The 25,211-nt window shown below is 37.0% G+C and overlaps 1 protein-coding gene across 2 annotated transcripts; it reads right to left on the bottom strand.

The window, feature by feature from the left end:
- Positions 1-5,872: 5,872 nt before the first annotated feature.
- Positions 5,873-18,401, bottom strand: OPRPN (opiorphin prepropeptide). 2 transcript variants are annotated; one of them, XM_063663255.1, is made up of 4 exons: positions 18,301-18,401; positions 17,002-17,067; positions 16,771-16,826; positions 6,333-6,692 (listed from the first exon to the last, which is right to left on the bottom strand). In XM_063663255.1, the coding sequence occupies exons 2-4, from the start codon at positions 17,050-17,052 to the stop codon at positions 6,416-6,418; spliced, it is 384 nt and encodes a 127-aa protein (XP_063519325.1). In that variant the 5' UTR covers positions 17,053-17,067; positions 18,301-18,401; the 3' UTR covers positions 6,333-6,415. The 2 variants fall into 2 exon arrangements, with proteins under 2 accessions (XP_063519318.1, XP_063519325.1); XM_063663248.1 differs by lacking the exon at positions 16,771-16,826 and having other exon boundaries at positions 5,873-6,692.
- Positions 18,402-25,211: the final 6,810 nt, after the last annotated feature.

The raw sequence follows: 25,211 nt of genomic DNA, 5'->3' as shown, positions 1-25,211 counted from the left end.
TGGATGGACTTGGATTAAATGGAATTCTATGAGTTTGAACTGATGAAGGGGAATGCTGATACAGGAGCTGCTACTCAGACAGAGAAAAGTACCTTTCATCTGTGCTTGCTTTGTGACTTGCTAGATTTTAGAAAGAAAGGGGAAATTCATTACACATGTATAACCATTCTTTTTTTCTTTTCTAATTTTTCTTTTTAGTTCTGGTGTACATATGCAGGATGTGCAGGTTTGTTACATAGGTAAATGTGTGCCATGGTGGTTTGCTGCACCTACCAACCTATCACCTAGGTATTAAGCCCAGCATGCATTAGCTATTCTTCCTAACGTTCTCCCTCCCCACCCCCTCCCCTGACAGGCTCCAGTGTATGTGGTTCCCCTTCCTGTGTCCATGTGTTCTCACTGATGTATAACTATTCTTATTTAATATTTCATTATGTGAGAAATGTTAATGAGCACATTGCAATTCCTGAACTCATGTATAGAGAAATCATATAGCTAGATGACCCTAGTGTTCTGTTCTTTTAGAGATTAGTCCCCAGAAACAAACTAGCTGTGTCTGAACTTCAACTCTGCCATTTACACTCTTTGTGGTTTCCAATATATTACTTAATTTATCTGTTCCCCTTTGGAGTGTCATTACCTCCACTTACAGAATTTTTTAAAGTGAGACTATCATTTTTGGATGTCTGGAAATTTGCTTTAAGGCAGATTGTTGGGTAGGAGAGAGTTCAGTTGATTTAGACCATTTTCTTATATAAATTATTTGAAACAAAGGCCAAGGTGGGTGGATCATGAGGTCAGGAGTTTCAGACCAGCCTGGCCAACATGGTGAAACCCCATCTCTACTAAAAACACAAAAATTTGCTGGGCGTGGTAGTGTGCACCTGTAATCCCAGCTACTTGGGAGGCTGAGGAAGGAGAATTGCTTGAACCTGGGAGGCGGAGTTTGCAGTGAGCCAAGATCGCACCACTGCACTCCAGCCTGGGCGACAGAGCAAGACTCCGTCTTCGAAAAAAATAAAAAAAGGATGCCTACATGCTTGCAACAGTGAAATGAAGAGTACAGAAGTACCTCATTTTACTGTGCCACACTTTTGTGTGCTTTGCAGATATTGCATTTTTCACAAATTAAAGGTTTGTGGCAACCGTGTGTTGAGGAAGTCCATAGGCACCATTTTTCCAACAGCATGTACTCATCTCATGTTTCTATGCCACATTTTGATAATTCTCACAATATTTCAAACTTTTTCATTATTACATCTGTTATGGTGATCTGTAATCAGTGCTCACTGATGTTACTATTGTAATTGCTTTTAATTGCCACAAACTGCACTCATATTAGACACCAACTTAATTGATAAATGTTCTGTGTGTTCTGACTGTTACCAGCCTTTCACCCATCTTTCTCCCTACTCTTTGGCCATCCTATTCCCTAAGAAACAATAATTTAAAATTATGCCAATCAATAATCCTACAATGGCCTCTACGTGTTCACATAAAAGAAAGAGTTACACATCTCTCACTTTAAATCAAGAGCTAGAGGCTGGGTGTGGTGGCTCACGCCTGTAATCCCAGCACTTTGGGAGGCTAAGGTGGGTGGATCACAAGGTCAGGAGTTCGCGAGCAGCCTGGCCAACATGGTGAAACCCCATCTCTACTAAAGATACAAAAATTAGTTGGGCATGGTGATGGGTGCCAGTAGTCCCAGCTACTTGGGAGGCTGAGGCAGGAGAATCGCTTGAACCTGGGAGGTGGAGGTTGCAGTGAGCCGAGATCGTGCCACTGCACTCCAGCCTAGGAGACAGAGCAAGACTGTCTAAAAAAAAAAAAAAAAAAAAAAAAATCAAGAACTAGAATTGATTAAACTTAGTAAAGGGATGTCGAAAGCTGAGATAGGCTGAAAGGTAGGCCTCTTGAGCCAAACATTCAAGTTGTAAATGAAAAGGAAGAGATTCTGAAGAAAATTAAAAGTGCTACTCCAGTGAACACACAAATGATAAAAAAGTGAAACTACCTTATTACTGATATAGTGAAAATTTGAGTGGTCTGGATAGAAAATAAAATCAGACACATTTTCTTAAGCCAAAGCCTAATCCAGAGCAAAGTCCTAACTCTCTTCAGTTCTATGAAGATGGAGAGAGGTGAAGAAGCTATAGAAGAAAAGTTGAAAGCTAGCAGAGATTGGTTTATGAGGTTTAAGGAAAGAAACCACGTCTATAACATAGAAGTGCAAGGTGAAACAGCAAGTGCTGAAGTAGCAGCTGCAGCAAGTTATCCAGAAAATTTAGGTAAGATAATTTCTTATCTAGCTAAGAAAATCTAGCTAAGGTAAAATCAACAGATTTTCCATGTAGACAAAACAGCAGTGTATTGAAAGAAGATGCTATCTGAAGAAGATGCTTTCATAGCTGAGAAATCAATGCCTGGCTTCAAAGGACAGGTTGACTCTCTTGTTAGAGTCCAGTGTAGCTAGTGACTTTAAGTTAAAGCCAATGCTCACTTGCCATTCATAAAATCCTAGGACCCTTAAGAATGACAGTAAATCTACCCTTCCTGTGCTCTATAAATGGAGCAAGAAAGCCTGGATTATAGCACATCTGTTTACAGCATGGTTTACTATTTTAAGTCCACTGTTGATACATATTGCTCAGAAAAAAGATTCCTTTCAGAATATTACTGCTTATTGACAATGTATGAAGTCACCCAGGAACTCTCATAGAGATGTACAGGGAGACAAATGTTGTTTGCATGCCTGCTAACACAACATCCATTCTGCAGCCCATGGATCAGGAGTAATTTTGACTTTCAAGTCTTCTTATTATGGAAATACATTTCATAAGACTATAGCTGCCTTAGATAGTGATTTCCATGATGGAACAGAAGAATGGAAAAATATTTGTGATTCATAAGAGGAGTCCAAATATCAATATTTAACAGGAGTTTGAAAGAAATTGACTTCAGCCTTCATGGATGATATTGAGGGATTTGAGACTTCAGTGGAGGTATATATATATATATATATATATATATATATATATATATATATGTGTATATATATATATATATATGTATATATATATCTGCAGTCATATATAATTTGGTTTCAAATTCAGTCTTTTAAAAGTGTTCCTCTATTAAATCCAATATTGCAAAAAAATTTGTAGTTTTATGCAAGGTTCTGAATGTTTAATCAAATATTTAATGTCATATCAGATCAATACTCATCATAGCTTTTAGAGCTATAGTTTCTTGTTACAGTTAATTTCACATGCACTCTCTTAATCATATTGGATTAGTGTGTGACTATGTTTTGAAATATAGTAAACTTTAGCAAATGTATCTTCATAAATAAAAATACCCAGGGAATGAAAATATGCTTGGACTCTGAGAGAAGACTGAATGTCAGCTTTCAGCCTTTTGATCAACTTAGGAGAGCAATTAGTATCTTTTATTATTTTATTGAAATTTGTTGTCAAGTTTTAGAATTATATAAAGATAATAATTTCCTTCAGAATGAAACTATTCACAGGCACTTTAAGCAAATTGCTAGGGTCAAGATGCTAATATCAATATTCCTTTACATCTTAGTTCTGAATATTCATGAATGGAGATAGCATATATTTTAGTTCCTATATGTAAAATATTTATTTCACTTCTTGTTCTATCAAACAAGTTGGAAACAGGGATGATGCATTCTTACCTAAGCAACTGTTTTATATGCATTATTATCCAGAACATATAGTCTTGAGCTTATTTACATATTTTTAAGCATAGTAACATTTTGCTTTCTCTAAAGAGTCTAGGAATCTTAAGCCTAGCTAAAGTAAATAAGTGAGAAGGCAGGTAGAAGAACAGGGAGTAGTATATAATGTTTGGAAAATGAATAATATAGGCCCAAATATCTTCAAATTCAGTTCTATAACATGTTATACAAGCCAAGAAAAACAAGTATGAGTCTGAGTGACCTCTTGAGCTTGTAGATTGCTGTTGCTAGCTAGCAGTCTTTTTGTTGTTGTTGTTGAGGGTTGGGATGGGGACAGAGTCTTGCTATGTTACCTAGGCTGGAGTGCTGTGGTACGATCATAGCTCACTACAGCCTGGAAATCCTGGCCTCAGGGGATCCTCCCACCTCAGCCACCTAACCAGGAGTTAGGACTACAGGTGTGTGTCACCAAACCAGCTCTTTTCTTTTCTTTTTTTTTTTTTTTTTTAATAGAGATAGAGTCTAGTCAATAAAATGTGAGTCGTTTGTTATAGGGTAGTTTAGTGATTGTGTGTAGGATTCAAGTGAAAGGTAGGGGTTCAGTTTCATTCTTCTTCACATGGCTAGCCATTTATCCCAGAATAATTTATTGATTGAGGGCTCCTTTCCTCATTGCTTGCTTTTGTTGACTTTGTCGAAGATCAGATGGTTGCAGGTATGTGGCTTTATTTCTGGGTTCTCTATTCTGTTCCATTGGTCTATGTGTCTGTTTCCACTAGATCAATTTAAGTTGATATTTTAATTATTTTCTTTCTTTTCTCTTAATTTATATTATAATTTGCTTATATTTTTGTTACCTGGTTGACCTTATATATATGTAAATTTCCTGGGTAAAGGCAATAAAAAACTGATGTCATTTATTTTTCTGCTGTCTCTGCCCTTTCTATGTAGGAAGTCAGGAACCCTCATATTTTTCCTTGACTGCTTGTTTGGCCTCGAGATGCTGAGTGAGGCTACTTGCAGTGTCAGCCTATGTGCTGATAAATCCTCATTAGCAGTCCACTCTTCTCTGCCTCATTCTCAATCCTGGGAGGATGATCATACAAACTCTTACACATGAGTTTCCTTACCTGTGAGATTTTTGTTGGGTTCTGCTGATGAAATAGGTGGAGGAGAGAGGTAGGGGTACTATTTGGTATAAAAGATAAAAAATGTATAGGTTCCTTGCCATGAATGTATAGGTTCCTTGCCATATATAGGTTCCTTGCCATAGATGGCAACTGTATAGGTTCCTTGCCATGTATAGGTTCCTTGCCATGAATGTATAGGTTCCTTGCCATGAATGGAGGTTCCTTGCCATGAATGGAGCTTAACTTCTAAGAAATCAGAGAACTAAGAACTAGGCAGAGAAGCGTGGACTGCTAATGAGGAGCAGTAGTCACACCTGGCAGTAGTCACATCTTTGAAACTAGTTTCAAGTAGAAGTAAACACTCCAGTGGGACTATCTGGGAAAATTCTTTCTGACTCCATTCTAAGAATTCAGTGAGATTCCAGGCTCTGAACCATCAATCATGTAACTATTAGGAGACTATTAATTGTGTAACTATTAGGAGCTTAGCTTAGCTCCATTCATGGCAAGGGACCTATACAGTTGGACCATATTTTATCTTTTATACCAAATATAAAATATTTATACCTCTCCCTTCCACCTATTTCATCAGCAGAACCCAACCAAAACCCCCAGGTAAGAAAACCCACATGTAAGAGTTTGTATGGTTATCCTCCCAGGATTGAGAACTAGGCAGAGAAGAGTGGACTGCTAATGAGGAGCAGTAGTCACACTTGGCAGCAGTCACATCTTTGCACAATGGGTCTTATTGGGTGGCCTTTCCTTCATTGTCCCAACTCTTCTTCAGGCTCTGGGCTCCTTATTTGTTCCCTTTGCTTCATCAAACATAGGCCCATGACCAGCTCTACTGGGAGACCCTGAATGTCTCAGCCCTGTATTTTTTTTTTAAATCCTGTCCACTCTCCTTAAATACACCCTTTATTAATTTTTTTGCCCATAGAAGGTCTCTGTTTCCTTCTGGGAACCTGTCTCATCAACTGTTGGTAGATGATAAAATATAGGATAGATTGGTAGTCATAATGATAGCAATAGGTGCATATTACTGCTCAAATACTTTATTTATTTGGTGTGCTGGTTAGATCAGGGTTGGTTCCATCAAAATCATTGCAGTTTATTTCTTCTAAGATATCAGAGCAGTTTGGAAAATATCATTTATTGCATGTTCAACCAAAAATGGCAAAGAGTTTTTGCCAAAAACTTTTAAAGGCTGGGCTGCTTAATATAGTTTGGTTGGAAGTTGTAACTTGGACAGTGGCATTGAGCAATACTGTGTGAGGAGGGTTGGTGAGAATTTGAGTAGTATTTTCAGTAGATGCTGTGGGGGTTGCTGCTGATGTGGAGGTGGCAGGCTCTGGTGTTGAAGAGATAGGTACTGTTGAGGAGCTGACCATCATTGTGGGTTTTGTGGAAGTGCTGGTGGTTGCTGTTGCAGTGGTGGGGGGATTTGTGGTGATTGTTGTATCTGCGGTGGTGATATTTATTTGGGGCTCAGGGTTAGAGATAGGAAGGTAAACAGCAAGAAAAAAAGGAATAGGAGGAAATGGGGGTTTTAATATCCTAATAGGTCCTACATAGTAAGATCTTAGTGGGAAATGTAGGTTTGGATAACCCGGAAAGAGTCGAGGTTGTCTAATAGATTCCAATGGAAAGAGTTGAGATAGAATGACTGCTTGGCTAAATCGAGAAAAAGAAGATGGTGGAACTCGCCCTGGGACAAAGGGAAGAGAAAGTGGTGAATTAAGTCTTGAGCCATAGGGAGGTGGGTGACTTGGTGGAACCCATCTTGGCCTGTAGGGTGGAGGTGGTGGCAGCTGGCCAGGTAGATATGGTCTTCTGGAGAATCTTTGACTCTCACTGGGCTGTGGAGATAAAAACAAAGGCAAAAAACAAAATTTCTAAATTTGATCATTTAAAGTTCAAACATTAGATATACTATGTATTAGTATGTGTACTATGTAAACATTAGGATATACTAAGCCATAAGTCATATATTTCACTGAGAAAATAACAGAAAAAATAAGGAATAGAAAATTTCCTGTTTATTCTGGATGCCTGGGCAATCAAAGAAAAGTAGAATAGTATTAAATGAGAAAAAACAAAAAAAGTGGTAACCTTGCTGTCTGACCTGTAGGTTTTAGGGAGGGACCAAATCACCTTGATTGGGTATAAGAAAAGACCACCTTTGAATGTAGTTTCGAGTGGAGGTAAATACCCAGGTTGACTATCTGGGAAAATTCTTTCTTACTTCATTCTAAGAATTCAGTGAGATTCCAGGCTCTGAACCATTAATTGTATAACTATTATATGCAACACTTCTTTCTAGGGACAAAGAGAAACAGATTTAAGACTCTGCTTATGTGAGTCTGAAATCGGTGGAAGATATAACCCTTCAATGACAATACAAGGCAATACAACAAAAAGCCTATGGAGTTAGTATAGTATGTTGGTTAAAATTTAGACACTGGAGTCTGATTGTTAGAACCTCCTAGAGCCAGTCCTACCATTGTTACACGCTAGCTGGGTGACTTGCTTATGGTTATCTCTGCCTGTTTCCTCACTTCTCAACTGGTTCAAGAAATAGTTCTTACCATTTATAGTGGTAGATAGGATTATATATAATCTATGTAAAATGCTTAGACATAGTAAGGTAGAGTAAGGGCTCAATATAATTTTGAGTGGTTTTGTACTCTATTAATAACAAGCATGGCTTGTAGATGGTAGCAATTCAAGAAATAATTTATAAATATTGTAAAATTTTAGTAATTTAGATGAAAATTTTAAGTTTTTGTCAAAGAGAAAGGACTAATTGCCATGTAGAGAAGATAGCATTTGAAATGAGGATAAAATAACAGGGTAGAAATAAGGAGGAAGAAGCCAAATTAGAATAATATCATAAACAAATGAACAAGTTCAAGAAAATATAGCAACCATCAGAAGACCAGTTTGCCTGAAACAAAGCTTTAGGAAGGTGCAAGACTCTAATTATTCTCCTACAACATTCAACTTCTTCCTGTGTCTCTGCCATATTGCCTTTAGAAACATCAAACTTTTGGATCAACTCTATGCAAACTGCCTTCCCTAGTCCTACTTCCATGGTGATGAACATTGCTGGAGAATGCCACAATCTCTAATGGTAGCAACACTAGAGAACTATAGTGTCTGTGTTTGTCTGGTGCATCAGCACTGCTAAATCATTTCCTCCCATTTTCCCCAAAAGGCTATCATCTCAGCATCTATACCTCACTTCTGCTTTTCTTGCTCCCCACTACACCCATCAGAAGATGATCTTGCCTTCTAATTCACATAATTTAGGCCATCATACATGAGAACTTCTTCACTTTCCTGCCCTACACCTATAAAACTCATAAATATCTTGCTGTTCTCTCTTTCTGTTTAAGACCAGTCTCTTCACCTGTGTTTTATGTCTACATCTTCTCTGTCCCTAGGGTCTTTCTTCTCTTTTATTTTTGTAAAATAAACCTCTTTCTAATCCCTGGCTGTATTATTCCAGTCTATAATATTGATTGATATCTCATATATTAAAGAATCTCATTCTTAACCTAGGGTACCCTTGAAGCTTTCTTTATTAGCTTATCTCTCTCCATTCCTAGCCAGATAGTGAGGAAGGCTGGTTTAGATTTTCTATTTCCACTTCTCAATTTCCCTTTTATCCTGGTTACTGTCCCCATCACACAATTGAATCTCTTACAAAGATCAGTGACAACTCAAAAATTCCAAGTCATTTCAGAGGGAGCCATAGTGATGTCTTGGTCACATGATCAATTCCTCTGTATTTATAAAATACATTTTCTCCCTTTTCAGGGACTGTCCTGTCTTAGTCATCACCTTTTATTCTTGTAACATAAACATAAACACATTTATTTGGGTTATTTCTGGGCTATTGTTCCATGAACTTCCAAACCACTGGCTATCCAGGATCTTAGGTCTTATGGCCAGAAGAAGAAAAATAAGCCAGGTTTATAAAATTCTCTTTCTCTTTGTAACTTGAAATAGGAAATAGTGAGATATCCTACTTAGAAGTAGGAACTAAAATGTGAATATTGTGAGATGAGAGGAGCCAGACAGAGGCTGGAGCATTAATAAAGGCCACATGCAAACTAAACTATAAGGACACAGGGACTGTGAGTAAAGAGAGCACACCTCAGGGAGGGAACAGTACAGAGAGAAGCAGGGATGCCGTGAGAAGCAAAGACCGGTTTTTAGGGCTGCCTGCTTTTGCTGTGCCAGTTCTACTTTATATTTATTCTTGCATTGACTTCCTTATTTAAGGAAGGAAGAAAACATTTACTGAGAACCTGGCCAGGCATGTTTCCTTCCTTTAAGGAAAAAGGAAGCCAATGCAAGAATAAATATAAATTAGAACTGGCACAGCAAACTAAGGCAGCCCTAAAAATGCAAGAATAAATATTGTAAGTGGAACCCTGCTACCCAGGCTGGCGTGCAGTGGTGTGATCTCAGCTCACTTCAACCTCTGCCCCCCAGGCTCAGGTGATCCTCCCACCTCAGCCTCGCAAGTAGCTGTGACCACAGGAGTGCGCCACCATACCCGGCTATTTTTTTTTGTATTTTTTATGGATATGGGGTCTTGCTATGTTGCCCAGGCTAGTCTTGAACTCCCGAGCTTAAGCAAGCCACCTGCCTTGGCCTCCCAAAGTGCTGGGATTACGGGTGTGAGCCACCATGCCTGGCCAAGTTCTTAGTAAATGTTTTTGAATAAATGAATGTGGACTCAAATGAAATTGAGATCTTAAGTCATGGCTGCTAACATTAATGAAGATATAGGTGTCAAGAGGAAAGAAATTAATTAAGTTTCTTAATTAATTTTTTATCTCCAGAAACTGGAGATAAAAGCAGTTCCTCGAGATGCTTTTATGAAGGCACAGGGACTACCAGAAAGAGCTCGTTATGTTGAAAGAACTAGTGCTAGTTCTACATGGCCAGAGTGAGGATAAAGAAGTGGCAAAAGATGAGATTGGATGGTGGTATAGGCTTTTGTGTTTGGTTGCAAAGAGCAGGAGGAAACCCAGATGGTACAGTGTCATGGAAATTAAGTTCAAAGTGAGCTTCAATGAGCTGCTGTCTGGACCCTAAGCAGAGGTGGGGAGAAATCATGTGAAAAATTACACCTTACAGCAAATAGCTGACCCCTGACCTCCATTCATATTATTTTTATCTTTTCCTATTCTCTTAACACAATTTTTCACTATCTAGTTTCCCTCCTCCACTGGCCAATGGTGGTGAACGTTGTAACCCTAGAAAAATGATGAAAATGCCTTCTTAAGGAGTCTACATTTGGGGAGATTACCTTCACAAATGATAAGCTTATTTGAAACAGAATACAGACTGGCTATTTTGAGTTTCATTTTCTTTATTTGTTAAGAGAGGATAATAATAATTGTCACACTGGATTTCTGGAGAGATTAAACAGCGTACTTTTGTAATATACTTCTTGGCATATATTAAACACTCCATAAGTGGTAGCTTTAATATTATTATTATGCAGCCCACCTATATTTAAATTTGATTATATTCTCTCTGTAGTTTTAACATTTGATGGTTTCAAATAATCAAAAATGATTTAATGTGTGAGTTCCATGAGGGCAGATATTTTTAAATTTATTATTATTTATTTGTAAAACATTTAAGGAGCATAAATGCAATTTTGTTACATAGATATATTGGAGTTAAGGTGTGGGGAGGTCTAAGCAGGGTCTTGTAGGTAGCGGTAAGGACTTTGTACCCCCGCCTTCTAAGTCTTATGGAAGACCATTAGAAGGTTTTGAACAAAGGAATGATATGGCAATATTTACTTTGGAAAAACATCTTTGTGGTTGTTGTGTGGAGAATAAACTCCAGGGACAATAGTGAAAGCAGGGAGATCAGTTATTGTTGCAACAGGTAGGAAGTGATGGTGGCTTGGCCTAGAATGGTAGCAGGAGGGTGGTGAGAAAGGGTAAGATTTAGATGATGGTTTGAAGGCAGAGTGGGCAATGTTTGCTGAAGGAGTGGATCTGGGAGGTGACAGAGTCAAGGATGATTTCAAGTTTTTTTTGGCTTGAGCAACTGGATTTGTGCTCGTAGATGGAGAAAGGGTAAGAGGATGGAGTTGTGGGAGACTCTGACATTTAGAGATCAGGAAGAGGAGATGTGTCTGGAGAAGGAGACCAACACGGAGTCGTCATTGAAGCAGGAGAAAAATCAGGAGAGTGGAGTTGAGGAAAAAGAAAAAACTCTTTAAGTAGGAGACTGATCATGTCAAATACAATTTAGACATAATTATCGTGGGGACTGAAAGCTGACCCTTACGCATGTCCATTTTGAGTACAATTTGATAAATGTGGTTTCATCCAAATGATGTGGGCAAAGTCTGCTTGAAGTAGGCTTAAGACAGAACAGGAAAGGAAGTGAAGATGTGCAGAGGGCAAAGTCTGCTTGGAGTAGGCTTAAGACAGAACAGGAAAGGAAGTGAAGATGTGCAGAGGGCAAAGTCTGCTTGGAGTAGGCTTAAGACAGAACAGGAAAGGAAGTGAAGATGTGCAGAGGGCAAAGTCTGCTTGGAGTAGGCTTAAGACAGAACAGGAAAGGAAGTGAAGATGTGCAGAGGGCAAAGTCTGCTTGGAGTAGGCTTAAGACAGAACAGGAAAAGAAGTGAAGATGTGCAGAGGGCAAAGTCTGCTTGGAGTAGGCTTAAGACAGAACAGGAAAAGAAGTGAAGATGTGCAGAGGGCAAAGTCTGCTTGGAGTAGGCTTAAGACAGAACAGGAAAAGAAGTGAAGATGTGCAGAGGGCAAAGTCTGCTTGGAGTAGGCTTAAGACAGAACAGGAAAGGAAGTGAAGATGTGCAGAGGGCAAAGTCTGCTTGGAGTAGGCTTAAGACAGAACAGGAAAGGAAGTGAAGATGTGCAGAGGGCAAAGTCTGCTTGGAGTAGGCTTAAGACAGAACAGGAAAGGAAGTGAAGATGTGCAGAGGGCAAAGTCTGCTTGGAGTAGGCTTAAGACAGAACAGGAAAGGAAGTGAAGATGTGCAGAGGGCAAAGTCTGCTTGGAGTAGGCTTAAGACAGAACAGGAAAAGAAGTGAAGATGTGCAGAGGGCAAAGTCTGCTTGGAGTAGGCTTAAGACAGAACAGGAAAAGAAGTGAAGATGTGCAGAGGGCAAAGTCTGCTTGGAGTAGGCTTAAGACAGAACAGGAAAGGAAGTGAAGATGTGCAGAGGGCAAAGTCTGCTTGGAGTAGGCTTAAGACAGAACAGGAAAGGAAGTGAAGATGTGCAGAGGGCAAAGTCTGCTTGGAGTAGGCTTAAGACAGAACAGGAAAGGAAGTGAAGATGTGCAGAGGGCAAAGTCTGCTTGGAGTAGGCTTAAGACAGAACAGGAAAGGAAGTGAAGATGTGCAGAGGGCAAAGTCTGCTTGGAGTAGGCTTAAGACAGAACAGGAAAGGAAGTGAAGATGTGCAGAGGCAACTTTTTCAAATGGACCATGATGGGAGCCATAAGATCAGTGGAGAATGAAAACAAACATATAAATGATATTACCTCATATTTATGTGCTACTAGGAACAATCAATAGAGAGAAGGAAAAATTGCTGGTGTTTAGATTTAGAGTAGATAATTGCAGGATAATTGCAGGAATCTCCCTGCTTAGGGGAGAGGATGGGATCTAGTGTACGAGTTGAGGGGTTGGTCTTAGAATATATTGGGGTGATTTTAGTTCATCACAGATAATAGAAGAAAAGGCAGAAGATAGGCAAATAGATCAAGGCAAGTTAAAATTTTGTTTCTCCATTCACAAGTTATGTGAATTTGGGTAAGTTATGTACCTCTCTGTTACCTTTCTTACCTTTAAAAGAGAGAAAGTAACAGTATCTACCACATGATGTTCTTTAGACAAAATAATTAAAATGACAAATAATTTAGCATAGTATTTTGCGTGCACACAGTTTCAATGAAACAAACATTTTTTTGCAAACTCATGAATAATGTTGGGTTAATTTTATGATTATTTTGTAAATGAAATATCAGGTTTTTACACGCCGTATTGCCTTGTTCACTGTCTCTGTAGACTGGGAGTTAGCAAACTAAGGCTGTGGGCCAAATGTAGTTTGCCTGTTTTGGTAAATAAAGTTTTACTGGAACATAACCATGCCCATTCGTTTATTGTAGCTGCTTTCAAGCTACCTCAGCCAAGTTGACCACTTATTACAGGCCCACAGAAGCCTACAATATTTGTTATCTGGCCCTTTTCAGAAAAAGTTTGTCAACTCCTGCTCTGGCTATTACTACCAATGTGTCTTGTATCCTCTGAGAGTCATATATCCCTTGAAGTCAGAGATCATGTTTATCAGTGTTTATATCCTTCTTACACTATAGGTGACTTTAAGTAAATATTTATGGATGCCATTCAGATATTTTAGAAGTTTCATCTTTTTTTTCTCCAAATCATTAGGGATGATGGAAAGCAAGAGTGTGTGGGAAGAGACGGCGTCTTTCTGAGGTTTTGCACTGATTTCATGTACTAAAGTTTTGCATGTCACTCAGAGTAAAACTAAGACTCTGCAAAAGCCCATGAGACCTGATGCAGCCTCACCCTCCTCTAACTCTCTAGTATCACCTCCTGCTCCTCTCTTCCCATCTCACTCTCTACCAGCCATGCTAGCCTCCTTATTCTTCATACTAGGCAAGTGTACCCTACTCCAGACTTTGGAACTCCCTGTTTCCTCTGTTTGCATGGCTGGCTTTTTCACCTCCTTCAGGTCTTTAATCAAATGCCATTTTCCACTGAGCTACCCTATCTAAAATCACATCCTTGTTCTACCTCCTCCTAAAATTCCTTCTTCCCAAATTTTCTGCATTACATAGTCAGTTATTTTGTTCATGGCTTGTCTTCCCCAAGTAGAATATAAGCTCCATGAGGTTAGAAACTTTTTGTCTGTTTTGTTCACTGCTGTTTACCCAACATCTAGAATAGTGCCTGGTAAATAATAAGTGCTCAATAAGTATTTTGGGTTGAATGAATTACCAATATTTGGTGATAAGCAGGAATTTCTCTTACTCAATTTCAGAATGCCATTTCCTTCCTTGCACATGGCAAGGAGCGTAAAGCTTTCCCATGACAATATTTGAGCATTTATTCAAACCCGTAAGAAGTCCTCAGCCTTTCTCTGTTTGATTTCTCAGTTGACCAGGGCCTTGTTACTCAAAATGTTATTTGCTGACCAGAAGATCAGCATCAGTATCACCTGGGGGCTTGTTAGAAATGTAGACATACAGGGCTCAGGCAGACCTACTGGATCAGAGTCTGCAGTTCTACAAAATCCCTAGATGATTTGTGTTCCTGATAGAGTTTCTAGAGTTTGCAGAGTTTTGAGAACTACTGGCTGTCTTTGGTTATTTGATATCTGCTTATCGTTGGTTTAGTTCAGTCTAAAGGTTTTGCTTTGCTTTTGATAATTATTTTATCATAGCCCTTTCTGTAAAGTATTTTATTTATGTTCCCTTTTTAAGTTTATTTTATTTTTTACTTTTTTTTAAACTTCTATTTCCTATTCTTAAGGATTAGAAACTGCCAGACTGACAGCTTAACCAGAGCAGTTTAGTGGACAGATTGTGCTGCAAACAAAGGCTTCTCTAAGTTAGGGATGGCAGGTATTGGCAAAATGCTGTCTTTACTCATCTTGTGAGCATGGCAGATGTCCTTGTCCATCATGAGATACTTTACCTTTGAGCTTACACTTGGCCTGTTATCCATCCCTGTGTCATACTTCATATAGCCTATCCAATGGCATGAATGAACAGGTAAGACTCTGAAACCTATTTGTTATTACTTGGCGTCAACTACACAAAGGCCCATTCACTTGTTGTGTCATTCCCCTAATACTTATTGAGGGTTTGTCTCATGTTCAGCTCTGTGCTATGTAAAGGAGCATCCCAAATAATTCCTGGGTTTTTGTGAGGTTTGGGGGTAAAACTGCTCCAGAGTACATTGTAAATATATAAATATGATCTGTTATTTTTAATTTAAATCCTAGATAGTCCCTATCTCATAAAAGATAATCTATGATATATTGAAAGTTCTAGATGCTAAGTACAATAAAGTTTCTTTATTTAGACTAACGCTTAAGACTGTTGTTAAGATTTACCAACTTCTCATGAGACAATGAATACAGCAAGAAATTTTTGCTACAGTGACATTAAAATTATGTCTTGTGGTTCTTGTTTTCTTATATCCAATAATATTTAATTCTAACATGAGAAAATTTATGTATTAAACTCATTTTTTTTAGGACATGGAATCCTCTGCTTCTTATATAAATGGGATTCTGTACTCTTTCAAGGTAGAAAAGAATTTAAGTTGAATTTGTCTTGCAATTCAGGCTTCTGGAATAAAAATATGCCATTAATTCATATGAATCCTCAAGATAGATGCTTTATGTAGGACTCCTCAGAAGTTGTCTATCCTCAGTATGAAACAGAAGGTTGTAGATAGAGAATCAAAGACAGCATTTCCTCTATTATTGTCTCTGAGAAGTATTCTAGTCAACAATCTCTATTTCATTTCCCCAAATTTCTCAAGTTTACTTGATCGTGGATCTTTCTTTACCTTCTAATCTATTGTATAAAGTCTGAATTAGGGTTTATTAATGTTAGCAGAGAAGTCATATTTGTCATATTTGGGGAATTCTACCAAAAAAAGTGGTTTATTCCAGAGTAATAAATTTGATAATTACTTGTAATTATTGACTAGGTTTTTTCATGTGATGGGTTGATTTAAGTTGAATTTACCTTGAAAGCTCTCTTTATATATTTCATGCAATTATAACATAATAGCTTGAGAAGTAAATTTCAAGAAAATTTACTCAAGGGGTCTCAGATTTCAGCATGAGTAAGAGTATCCTAGAATGCAGGTTTCCAGGCCCCAAGATCAGCTATTCTTTTTTTCTCAGGTCTGGGATAAGGTCTGGAAATGTTCATTCTTAATAAGTGGATCAGGTGTTTCTGATACAGGTATCTCATGGAGTATAATACTCTTCTATTTCAACCTCAGAAATATAATTTTTTTATACAAATGTTATTACATAGCACTATATGCTTCAGAACAATACAGATGTCAGTAAATATCAAAAAATGCTCAGAACAATAATGCTACTTTATCTGACAGTGTCATTGCTAAGGTCTATTGATATTTATTTGTTCACTAGTTTCTCTTAGGTAGATACTATATTATGAAAAGAAGACCTAATCTATGAAGATCCCAATTTGGAATTCGACTTTGGTATTTCTGTGTCAACCACCACTAGGCCCAACACACAGTGGATTATCAGTAATTACTAAGAAATGAAACAAATAGGGCTCTTTCTCTCCTCGCAAGCCCACCCAACCCCAACATATGCTAGGGAAACTGATCTTACTCTGAAATTCGTATTATGCTATGATGTTTTCGGCTATGGCACTTATCACTTGTTACTTTGCATTATATATTTTTGGATCTCCTATAGAGCTTTAACAAATGATTTTCAAAAGTTTGAATTAGTGTAAGTGCTTCCTGAGTGAATGACTTCTTTTTCTGTTTTTATTTTTTTCCCAAGTGAGTAGCACTTTAATTTCCAGTCAGTTAAAGGAATATTTTAGTCATAATGAATATATTTTCAGGCATCAGGAAGGCTTCCTGATTTTACTTTTTACAAATATTTTCAATAAAAAACTATTGTACAATCAGCAATCCTTGCATTGATATATCATGTTGTCTTTTTAGAAAATTTATCATGAAGCTCCAACTGTATACTTTCTTATTCCCTACAGCTTTTAAACATTTAGTAAGCTTAAATTACATTTTTCTGACAATTTGATGGTAGTCCTTTTGAAAAAGAAATAAAAAGGGAGAGATGTGTCTAGATAACAGCTAGCTCTCCTAGATGCTACCTGCCCTGTGCCCTCTTCCTGCAGTCCACTGTCCCTTCATGCTTAGCAACCGCTGACTAGATGGTTAGTCATAAATGAGAAAGGAAAAGGAAAGTAAGAGCAAGTCCATAATGCTCAACAGCTTGACACTGTATTTTTATATACAGGACAAAATTCTTGGTATCAAAACTTTCTTTGAAATCATGATTAAGAATAAATATAACAAGTAAATTTAGAATTGAGGGAACTTACTGTGAAACATGAAATAAGAGCCAACAGGCCCAAGAGGAAAGTTAATTTCATTCTTTAAAGTTGCTCCTAAAAACAGGCCAAAGATTATCCACAGTTAGCCAAATTGATCAACAGTGTTTTTCAGAAAAAAAATTTTAAAACATTTTAACACTTGTTATGTAAAATGATGAAGAAAGACCAACATAACCTTTAAAGATGTGCTTGATATTTTGGGGAGAGGAAGCAGCATAGATGCACAGCAATACTGTCATGTTTGTGATTTTTTTTAAAATGGTGGTACTTTATTTTATGAAAGGTAATTTTCAGATAATTATTGAAAGTACATTTTAAAATTAAAGTATTTTTGGAAATTCCTTGTTGCCTTTAGTGGTGACTACTTTGGAACATAACTAATTAGGGTATACTTTTAGTATGTTTACTTAAAATGAGTCAAAACTTACAGATTTCTATAGATTTGTGACCTAAATATTGTCAACATGACAGGACTATTGTAAAAAATAACTTCTTACTACAATTATTGTGTTATTGTTATTAGATCTGTCTGAAGCAAAAGAAACCGTGTAATGTATATTTTTCCTTTAACATCACTCTACTGAAGTATTATTACTTTGATATGATTTTTTTCCAAGTTATTCCAAAAGTCAATTATTGTCCATCAGTGTGTGAATTAGAAAAAAGAGGTTTTTGTCCTAATTTGTTTATAATTTTCAACAATATATAATAAGCACATGGCACCCTGGGTTCTGGGAAGGCAAAATTCAAGCACATAGACTGACAGATTGTCCTGGGGTTTATTGTGGTATCTGTCATTGGCATTAGCCTTGAAAGTGACGTAAGACAGGTCGACAGATCCTATAGTTGTATGTGCATGTGTCTACCCCCTTAAAATAGCTGTTTTCTTATATGTTTTCATATTAGAAAGCAGTTTGACAATACACAAGAAACCTAACTCAAACAAGAACAACAAAAATGCAAATCTAACTTATATACCTTTTTAAGACTCTTCTACTCATGATTGACTTTAGATACCATAAAATATAGCAGTGGAAAAAGTCAATAGATTGTGAAATTGGATGTAAATTGTGCAACTAATCAATATGAATGCTCTTGACATTTTTTCAGGAATTTTAAGGAATTTTACCACAGACAATGATTTTTTTTTTTTTTAAAACACATCTGAGATTTTTAGGTAATGTGCCTGTTTCCATTAAAAGCCATGAGGATGATATTCTTGAGAATATGAGCAAAAGCTAGAATTCCAAAGTGAAAATTCTTACATTTATATTTCTATATACCTACCTTGGTAGAAGATTCTTCTTTGGAACAAATTACTGCTTAATCTTACTCTTGCCAGATACTCAATTTAGGTAGCCACAATTTAAAAGTCCAAGAAGAGAAAGAACTTTGATAGAAAAGCCTTTCTTCTTAAATACCTCTGTCTGGATTTTTATTGGAGTTAAGAGAAAGGTTGAGAGAGGGTAAAGTTCTGTATTGATATTCTTTACTGAAACAAAGAAATAATAGTTGCAGTTGCCAGTTTGGCAGCTTCATCTATAGAACTGTGATCCAATCACTGTCCTAGCAGGCCCTGGGGCAGCACACAGAATGCTCGAGTACAGTGGTTTTCAAACTTGACTGCACATCACAACTATCTGGGAAGCTTTAAAAAATTCCAGTTCTCAGACCTTACCCCAGAACAATTTATCAAAAGTTATGGGGCAGGAAGACAGGCAAAATAATTTAATTTCGTTTTAAAAATGTTATTAATTTTATTTATGTTAGTTTTTTTCCTTCCAACTTTTATTTTACGTTCAGGGGTACCTGTGTAGGTTTGTTACATGAGCAATTTGTGTGTTGCTGGGGTTAGTGGTATAAATTATTTCATCACCGAAGTAGTGAGCACAGTACTCAATAGGTAGTTTTTTGATCCTCACCCTCCTCCCGCTCTACACCATCAAGTAGGCCCTGGTGTCTATTGTTCCCTTCTGTGTGTTCCTGTGTACTCAATGTTTAGCTCTCATTTATAAATTAGAACTTGCAGTATTTGGTTTTCTGTCCTTGAATTCGTTTGCTTAGGATAATGGCTTCCACCTGCATGCATGTTGCTGCAAAGGAACACAAGAATTAAAAAACTCCCCAAGTTATTGCAAAGTGAAGCTTTGTTTGGGAACCACTGCTGTTAAAGGCGATAGATACTGGAGTTTTAATGTGCCTATACATATGTATCAGAACTGACATATATATATTTTATATATATGTTTTATATATATATATAGTAAGAGTTGGTTTATTTGAGAAGAAGCTTATTTGGGAAGAAGGAATTTAAAGAATGGAGAAAGGAGGCAGTTGAAATAAATTCTTTGTCTTAATTTTGGAAATAACAGAAATCTAGTGGTGGGAGATAATTAGGAAGTAGAATCCTTCTAGTTTCTTATTTTCAGTTTCATATTTATTTCCCAGGTGTGTGATTTTAAAGATACTGTACACATGCGTTTGAGCTACTTAAAATGTTAAATATATAGAAATTACTTAATACATTTTTCTGAAGCTAATAATGAATATCTGGACTGCTTAATGGATAATAAATTCTCCAGTATATGTTGTGTTCTGTAAGTATGTGGTGTCATCCCATGATCTAAACCAGGTAGATAAATTCAATGTACACTTCCTACCGAAGATGGGAGGTAGTACACAATCTATTTTAAATTTATGGCAAAAGGATGTAGTAAATTACACAATTTTATGTATAAAATGAAGGCAGGTACTGAGAAATTTACTCATATGAAATAAAATCTATTCAGTTGAGAGGAAATTACCATATGCTAGAAGATGTTATGCTTTATTTTCTAATAGCCATAATTTGTTGAATCCTTACCATGTCCTAGACTATGTGCTAATCACTTTATGTAGATTAGCTCTCCTCATGCTCACAACAACCCCTTGCAATTTATGTTATTATTATTAGATCACTGATTAGATAATAAATTAGAGAGGAGTCATGTAACTTGCTCAAATTCACTAAAATAGCTGAGAAAGGAACTGACCTTAAATTTGCCATATTTGAGAGCTTGAATTTTTCCCTTCATTACGCTATTTTGTCTCTCAATCCAATTATTTGAACCACTGAAGTAATTAATATATTTTTAATAGTAGCACTCATTGATGCTTGAATGCAACTCATCAGTAATACACGAAATCTATTTAGGGAGTAGCAAACAGAATTTAGAGGATGGATAGAGCAGAATAGAAGTAAATATCAGATTGCATTATATATAAGTACTTTTCAGGATATATTTTATGGTTATACATGTGGGTGTACTGGGTTATTATGTAAAATATATGTTTTCTGTCAGCTGCAGTGAATAAAATGTGAGTCTTTCGTTATAGGGTAGTTTAGTGATTGTATGTAGCATTGAAGTCAGGTAGCCTAAGCTGAAATGTCAACTCCCCTCCTATTAGCTGTGTTTTATATGACCAGCTATTTAATCTGATTATGTCTCAACACTGTCACTTACAAAATAAGATAGTAATAATTCTACTTCTTGATATTGTTCTGAGGATTAAGTAAATAGGACATAGAAAATTGTGACCCATGTTATTAGTAAGTGTTAGCCTTTCGGTGGGAATGTCTTTCTTCCATCATGCAATTTTTAAAATATTCTGGGTATGATGAAGCTCTAGTAAAGGGGTAAAACATATTCAAATGTAAAAGGTGACTTAAAAGCTTTTGGTAGTGAATGGGGAATTAAGTTGGAATTGATCTTAAACTACCTAGTTTTCTTTGCCTCTGTCTTTGTCGATGACAAGTTGACAATGAGAACTCTTGTCTCCTTTGTTAGTATGCTGATTATAGACAGTTCTGTCTCTGTACCCTTCCATGACTCAGGAAATCCTTTAAGTTAATATCTAATACTTCCTGAATTGTTACCTTCTCTAGTAACATGCTCATTTTGTGAAAAAGATGAACAACTTCTTTTTTTGGTTGGTGTTGTAAATTGTTTTGATGCCCAGTATATTTTCAGCCAAGTGTTTTAAGTACAAGGTGTGATTTGTTGTTGTAATGGATCATTGGATATGAAGGACTTAAGAATGAACAGTGTCAAAATTAAAATAATTTCTGCATGACTCATAGTCAACAAAGGATTAGTTTCCAAAGCAGGTGGCAGCACATTTCTTTTGAAAATAAAAACTGTTATTCAAGAGAAATTTTAATTAACACCTGGCTTTAAAAGATCTTGACTAGATATTTTCTGGAACAATACTTAAAGCTAACAGTTGCCTTTTGTTAAGGAAATTCAAGTTGCTGGTGTAGTCTCACTGCTGTTGGTGAATAAAATTATTTATCATGACATCTTTCTGAACAAGAAACTGATTTCACAGTAAAAGAATGTGATTATGAGCTCATGCATATGAAGTTCATTCTTCTTACCACATACCCCATCACAGAGAATCATCTAATCTAATAAAACAGTGTAATGGCCTACTGAAGACTTTATGATACCAGTTGAGAGTATATACCCTACAAGAATGAGGTTCTGTTTTATAGGATGCAGTACATGCTTTCAATCAGTGACCAACATATGCATCCAGCTTTCCCAGGGCCAGAATTCACGGGAACAGAAATTAAGGCTCTTCTTATTATTACAACTAATAGCCCGCTCACAGAGTCTTTGCTTTCTGTCTTTGTAACTTTGAGTTATGCTAGTTTGGAGGTCTTGGTTCATAAAAGAGGAATTAGGACATTTTGATCTCCTCATGTCACTGAACAAAAATAAATAAGAGTTACTCTACTGGTTAGCAGGATTGTTCCTGATTACCGAGGGGGAAATTGGGTTGCTGCTTAAAAAAGAGGAACACAGAGGAATTCAGGAGATTCTCTGTGACACCATTTAGTATATTCATGTCCAAAGGTGAAAATTAAGGGGAAACTATTACAACCAATAAAATGTATAAACACTTGAGGATTCAGATACTTCAGGAATGAAAGTTTGGGTCAAGCATTTGGAAAGGAACCTTGGTCAGTGTTGAACTCTGTTGTTTTTCCAACACGTACAAAAGCAGCATCATTAAATCTTCTCAGAGACTCCAGGACCAACCTTCCAGCATTCCTCCCTACTGGACTAGGTCTTAGACAAAAAGGACCATTCCTGTATACCTAGAGAGACCAACACAAGTCAAGAAGTTCTACTTTTTCATAGGTTTGCTTTTCATACTGTGGGACCTCTCCTGCAAGCTTCTAAATTTCAATAATTTTAAACTTTACCCGTCTTTCCTCAGCCCTAGGAGTCTTAGCTTCTTTCTGCAGCTGCTACCTCCATGAGGTACCTCAGGTGTTCTCATTTTGCCTTTGCAGTTACCCCGTTAACAATTCTTGCTGCCTAGTTAAGGATACTTGATATTAAATTCTTTTAAAAATAATTGGCATTATTGCTGCCTCCTGACAGCACCATAACTGATGCAGTGACTGACGGCTGCAACACCCACTAGTCTCCACTAGTAGCAATAGTCTTGGGCTCAGGATGATGTCCAAACTCACTAGACAAAAGATTCATCACATACCAAGTTTATTTAGTGTTTACTTAGAAAGTATACAGAACAGGTAATAATATAGCACACTTGACAATAGCTTGCTGGAGAATTGGTAAACTTTAGGCACAGCTTCCTGTGTCCCAGCCATTCTGAACCTGGGATGTATATGGTCATGAGAAAGAAGTTTGAGTGTGATTGGAAAACCTCAGTTCAGAGAAACTTTAATGATAGATTGATTGCACGGAAATCTGGTGTATTTGATGAGTCATGACTGGCTGTGCTAGAGGCTCGGAGTACAGGGATATTTCTATGGGAATACTATGGCCAGTCTAAGCTACAGCAATATGCCACTTGTAAATGTGATCTGTTACTCCCTCAAAGTCAGAGTACTGAAAACAGAAGCTAAAATTTCATAGTTGGCAATATTTCTTCTTCACCTCCTTAGGCAACATATGCTCCTTTGAGGCCAATTCCATTCAGCTCTACACTCTGACTTCTGCTCATGTGATCACCTCTGCTCATTTCATTTGTCAGTTTTATTGCTATTTGCTTGAAGTCACGCTGGGTGACTTAAATTATCTTTTCTTTTGTTTTATTTCAACTTTCATTTCGGGTTCATGGGGTACATATGCAAGTTTGTTACCTGGGTATATTGCATGATGCTGAGAGTGGAGTGAAAATGATCCCAGCATCCAGGTACTAAGCATAATACCCAACAGGTAGCTTTTCAGCCCTCACCTCCTCACACTCCCTCTCCCCTCTAGTAGTTCCCAGTGTCTGTTGTTCCCATCTTTATGTCCATTGTACTCAAATTAACTCCCACTTATAAGTGAGAACATGCAATACTTGGTTTTCTGTTCCTGTATTAATTTGCTTACGATAATGGCCTGCAGCTGCATGTATGTTGCACAAAGGACATGATTTTGTTCTTTTTTATGGCTGTGTAGTATTCTATATGTTTATATGTAGCACATTTTCCTTATCCAATCCACTGGTGATGCACATTTAGGTTGATTCCATGTCTTTGCTATTGTGAATTGTGCTACAGTGAACATACAGGTGCATGTCTTTCTGGTAGAATGATTTATTTTCCTGTGGGTATGTACATAGTCATGATAGTTCTGTTATTAGCTCTTTGAGGAATCACCATACTGCTTTTCATAATTGTTGAAATAATTTACACTCCCACCAACAGTGTATAAGTGTTTCCATTTCTCTGCAACCTTGCCAGCATCTGTTATTTTTTTGAGTTTTTAATAATAGCCATTCTTACTGGTGTGAGTGTCTCATTGTGGTTTTGATTTGCATTTCTCTGATGATGAGTGATGTGGAACGTTTTTTCATATGTTTTTGGTCACTTGTATGTCTTCTTTTGAGAAGTGTCTGCTCATGTCTTTTGCCTATTTTTTTAATGGGGTTATTTGTTTTTCTTGCTCAATTGTTTAAGCGCCTCATAGATTTTGGATATTAAATCTTTATCAGATGCGTAGTTTGAGAATATTTTCTCCCATTCTACAAGTTGTTCGTTTACTTTGTTGTTAGTTTCTGTTGCTGTGCAGAGGCTTTTTAGATTAATTAGGTCCCACCTGTCAACTTTTGTTTTTGTTGCAATTGCTTTTAAGGACTTAGTCATAAATTCTTTGCCAAGGCAAATGTCCAGAATGATATTTCCTAAACTTTTTTCTAGCATTCTTATAGTTTTAGTATTTATTCTTAAATTTAAGTCTTTAATCCATCTTGAGTTAATTTTTGTATATGGTAAAACATAGGGGTCCAGTTTCATTCTTCTTCACGTGGCTAGCCAGTTACGCCAGCATCATTTATTGATTAGGGACTCCCTTCCTTGTTGCTTGCTTTTGCTGACTTTGTGAAAGATCAGATGGTTGTAGATGTGTGGCTTTATTTCTGGGTTCTCCATTCTCTTCTATTGGTCTATGTGTCTGTTTCCACTGGATGTCCCATCCAATCCCTAGCTTCTCTCATCTTGCATCTTCTAATCTCCAGTGACTTTTCTCTATTTCAGCTACTCACTGCTGCAGTCACACATTGGATTGCTATTACACTAACATTTCCTATTTCTAAATCGCTCATTCACACATCTCACTCCAGAATGACAACTGCCTCTCCTTCAAGTTTACAAGTTTAACTATTCCCACTGGAAACACCAGTTAATTGACCTCATGACTGTCTCCTGATCCATCAGCTCTCTTTAACCTTTCTCTCTTTATTCAGCATAGAGTCAATGGTAGATCATTAAAGTGACATTCTTTCTCATCCCTAAATAAGTATTTAACATTTTTATTATTATGAATAACAGTTAAGAAATACATTGAACAACATGTCCCAGTATGCATAAAGGTGAATGTATTTGTCAGAATAAGGGGTATGAAGTACAGTGCACTCTGTTGTTCCATTCCATTCTATTAATCTCATTCCATCTAATCCTATGTTATTTAATTTCATTCAGTTATATTTCATCAAAACTATTTCATATCTGGGGTGGAGAATAAATTCCCTGATATGGCTTCATTTGGCCATATCAAAGCAGAGGGAGTGTTTCAGCAATTTGTTTCTTTTCTTATCTGCCATCTGCAAACTTAAGAATTTCTGTTAGTTACTGTTTCTTTAACTCTTCGGGGCACTGTGTTAGGGTTCTCTAGAGGGACAGAACTAAAGGAATA

This window comes from Pongo pygmaeus, chromosome 3, assembly GCF_028885625.2.
Source record: "Pongo pygmaeus isolate AG05252 chromosome 3, NHGRI_mPonPyg2-v2.0_pri, whole genome shotgun sequence".
Lineage (NCBI taxonomy): Eukaryota > Metazoa > Chordata > Mammalia > Primates > Hominidae > Pongo > Pongo pygmaeus.
Note: the sequence above shows the minus strand (reverse complement) of the source record. Positions and strands in the feature narration are given on the sequence as shown.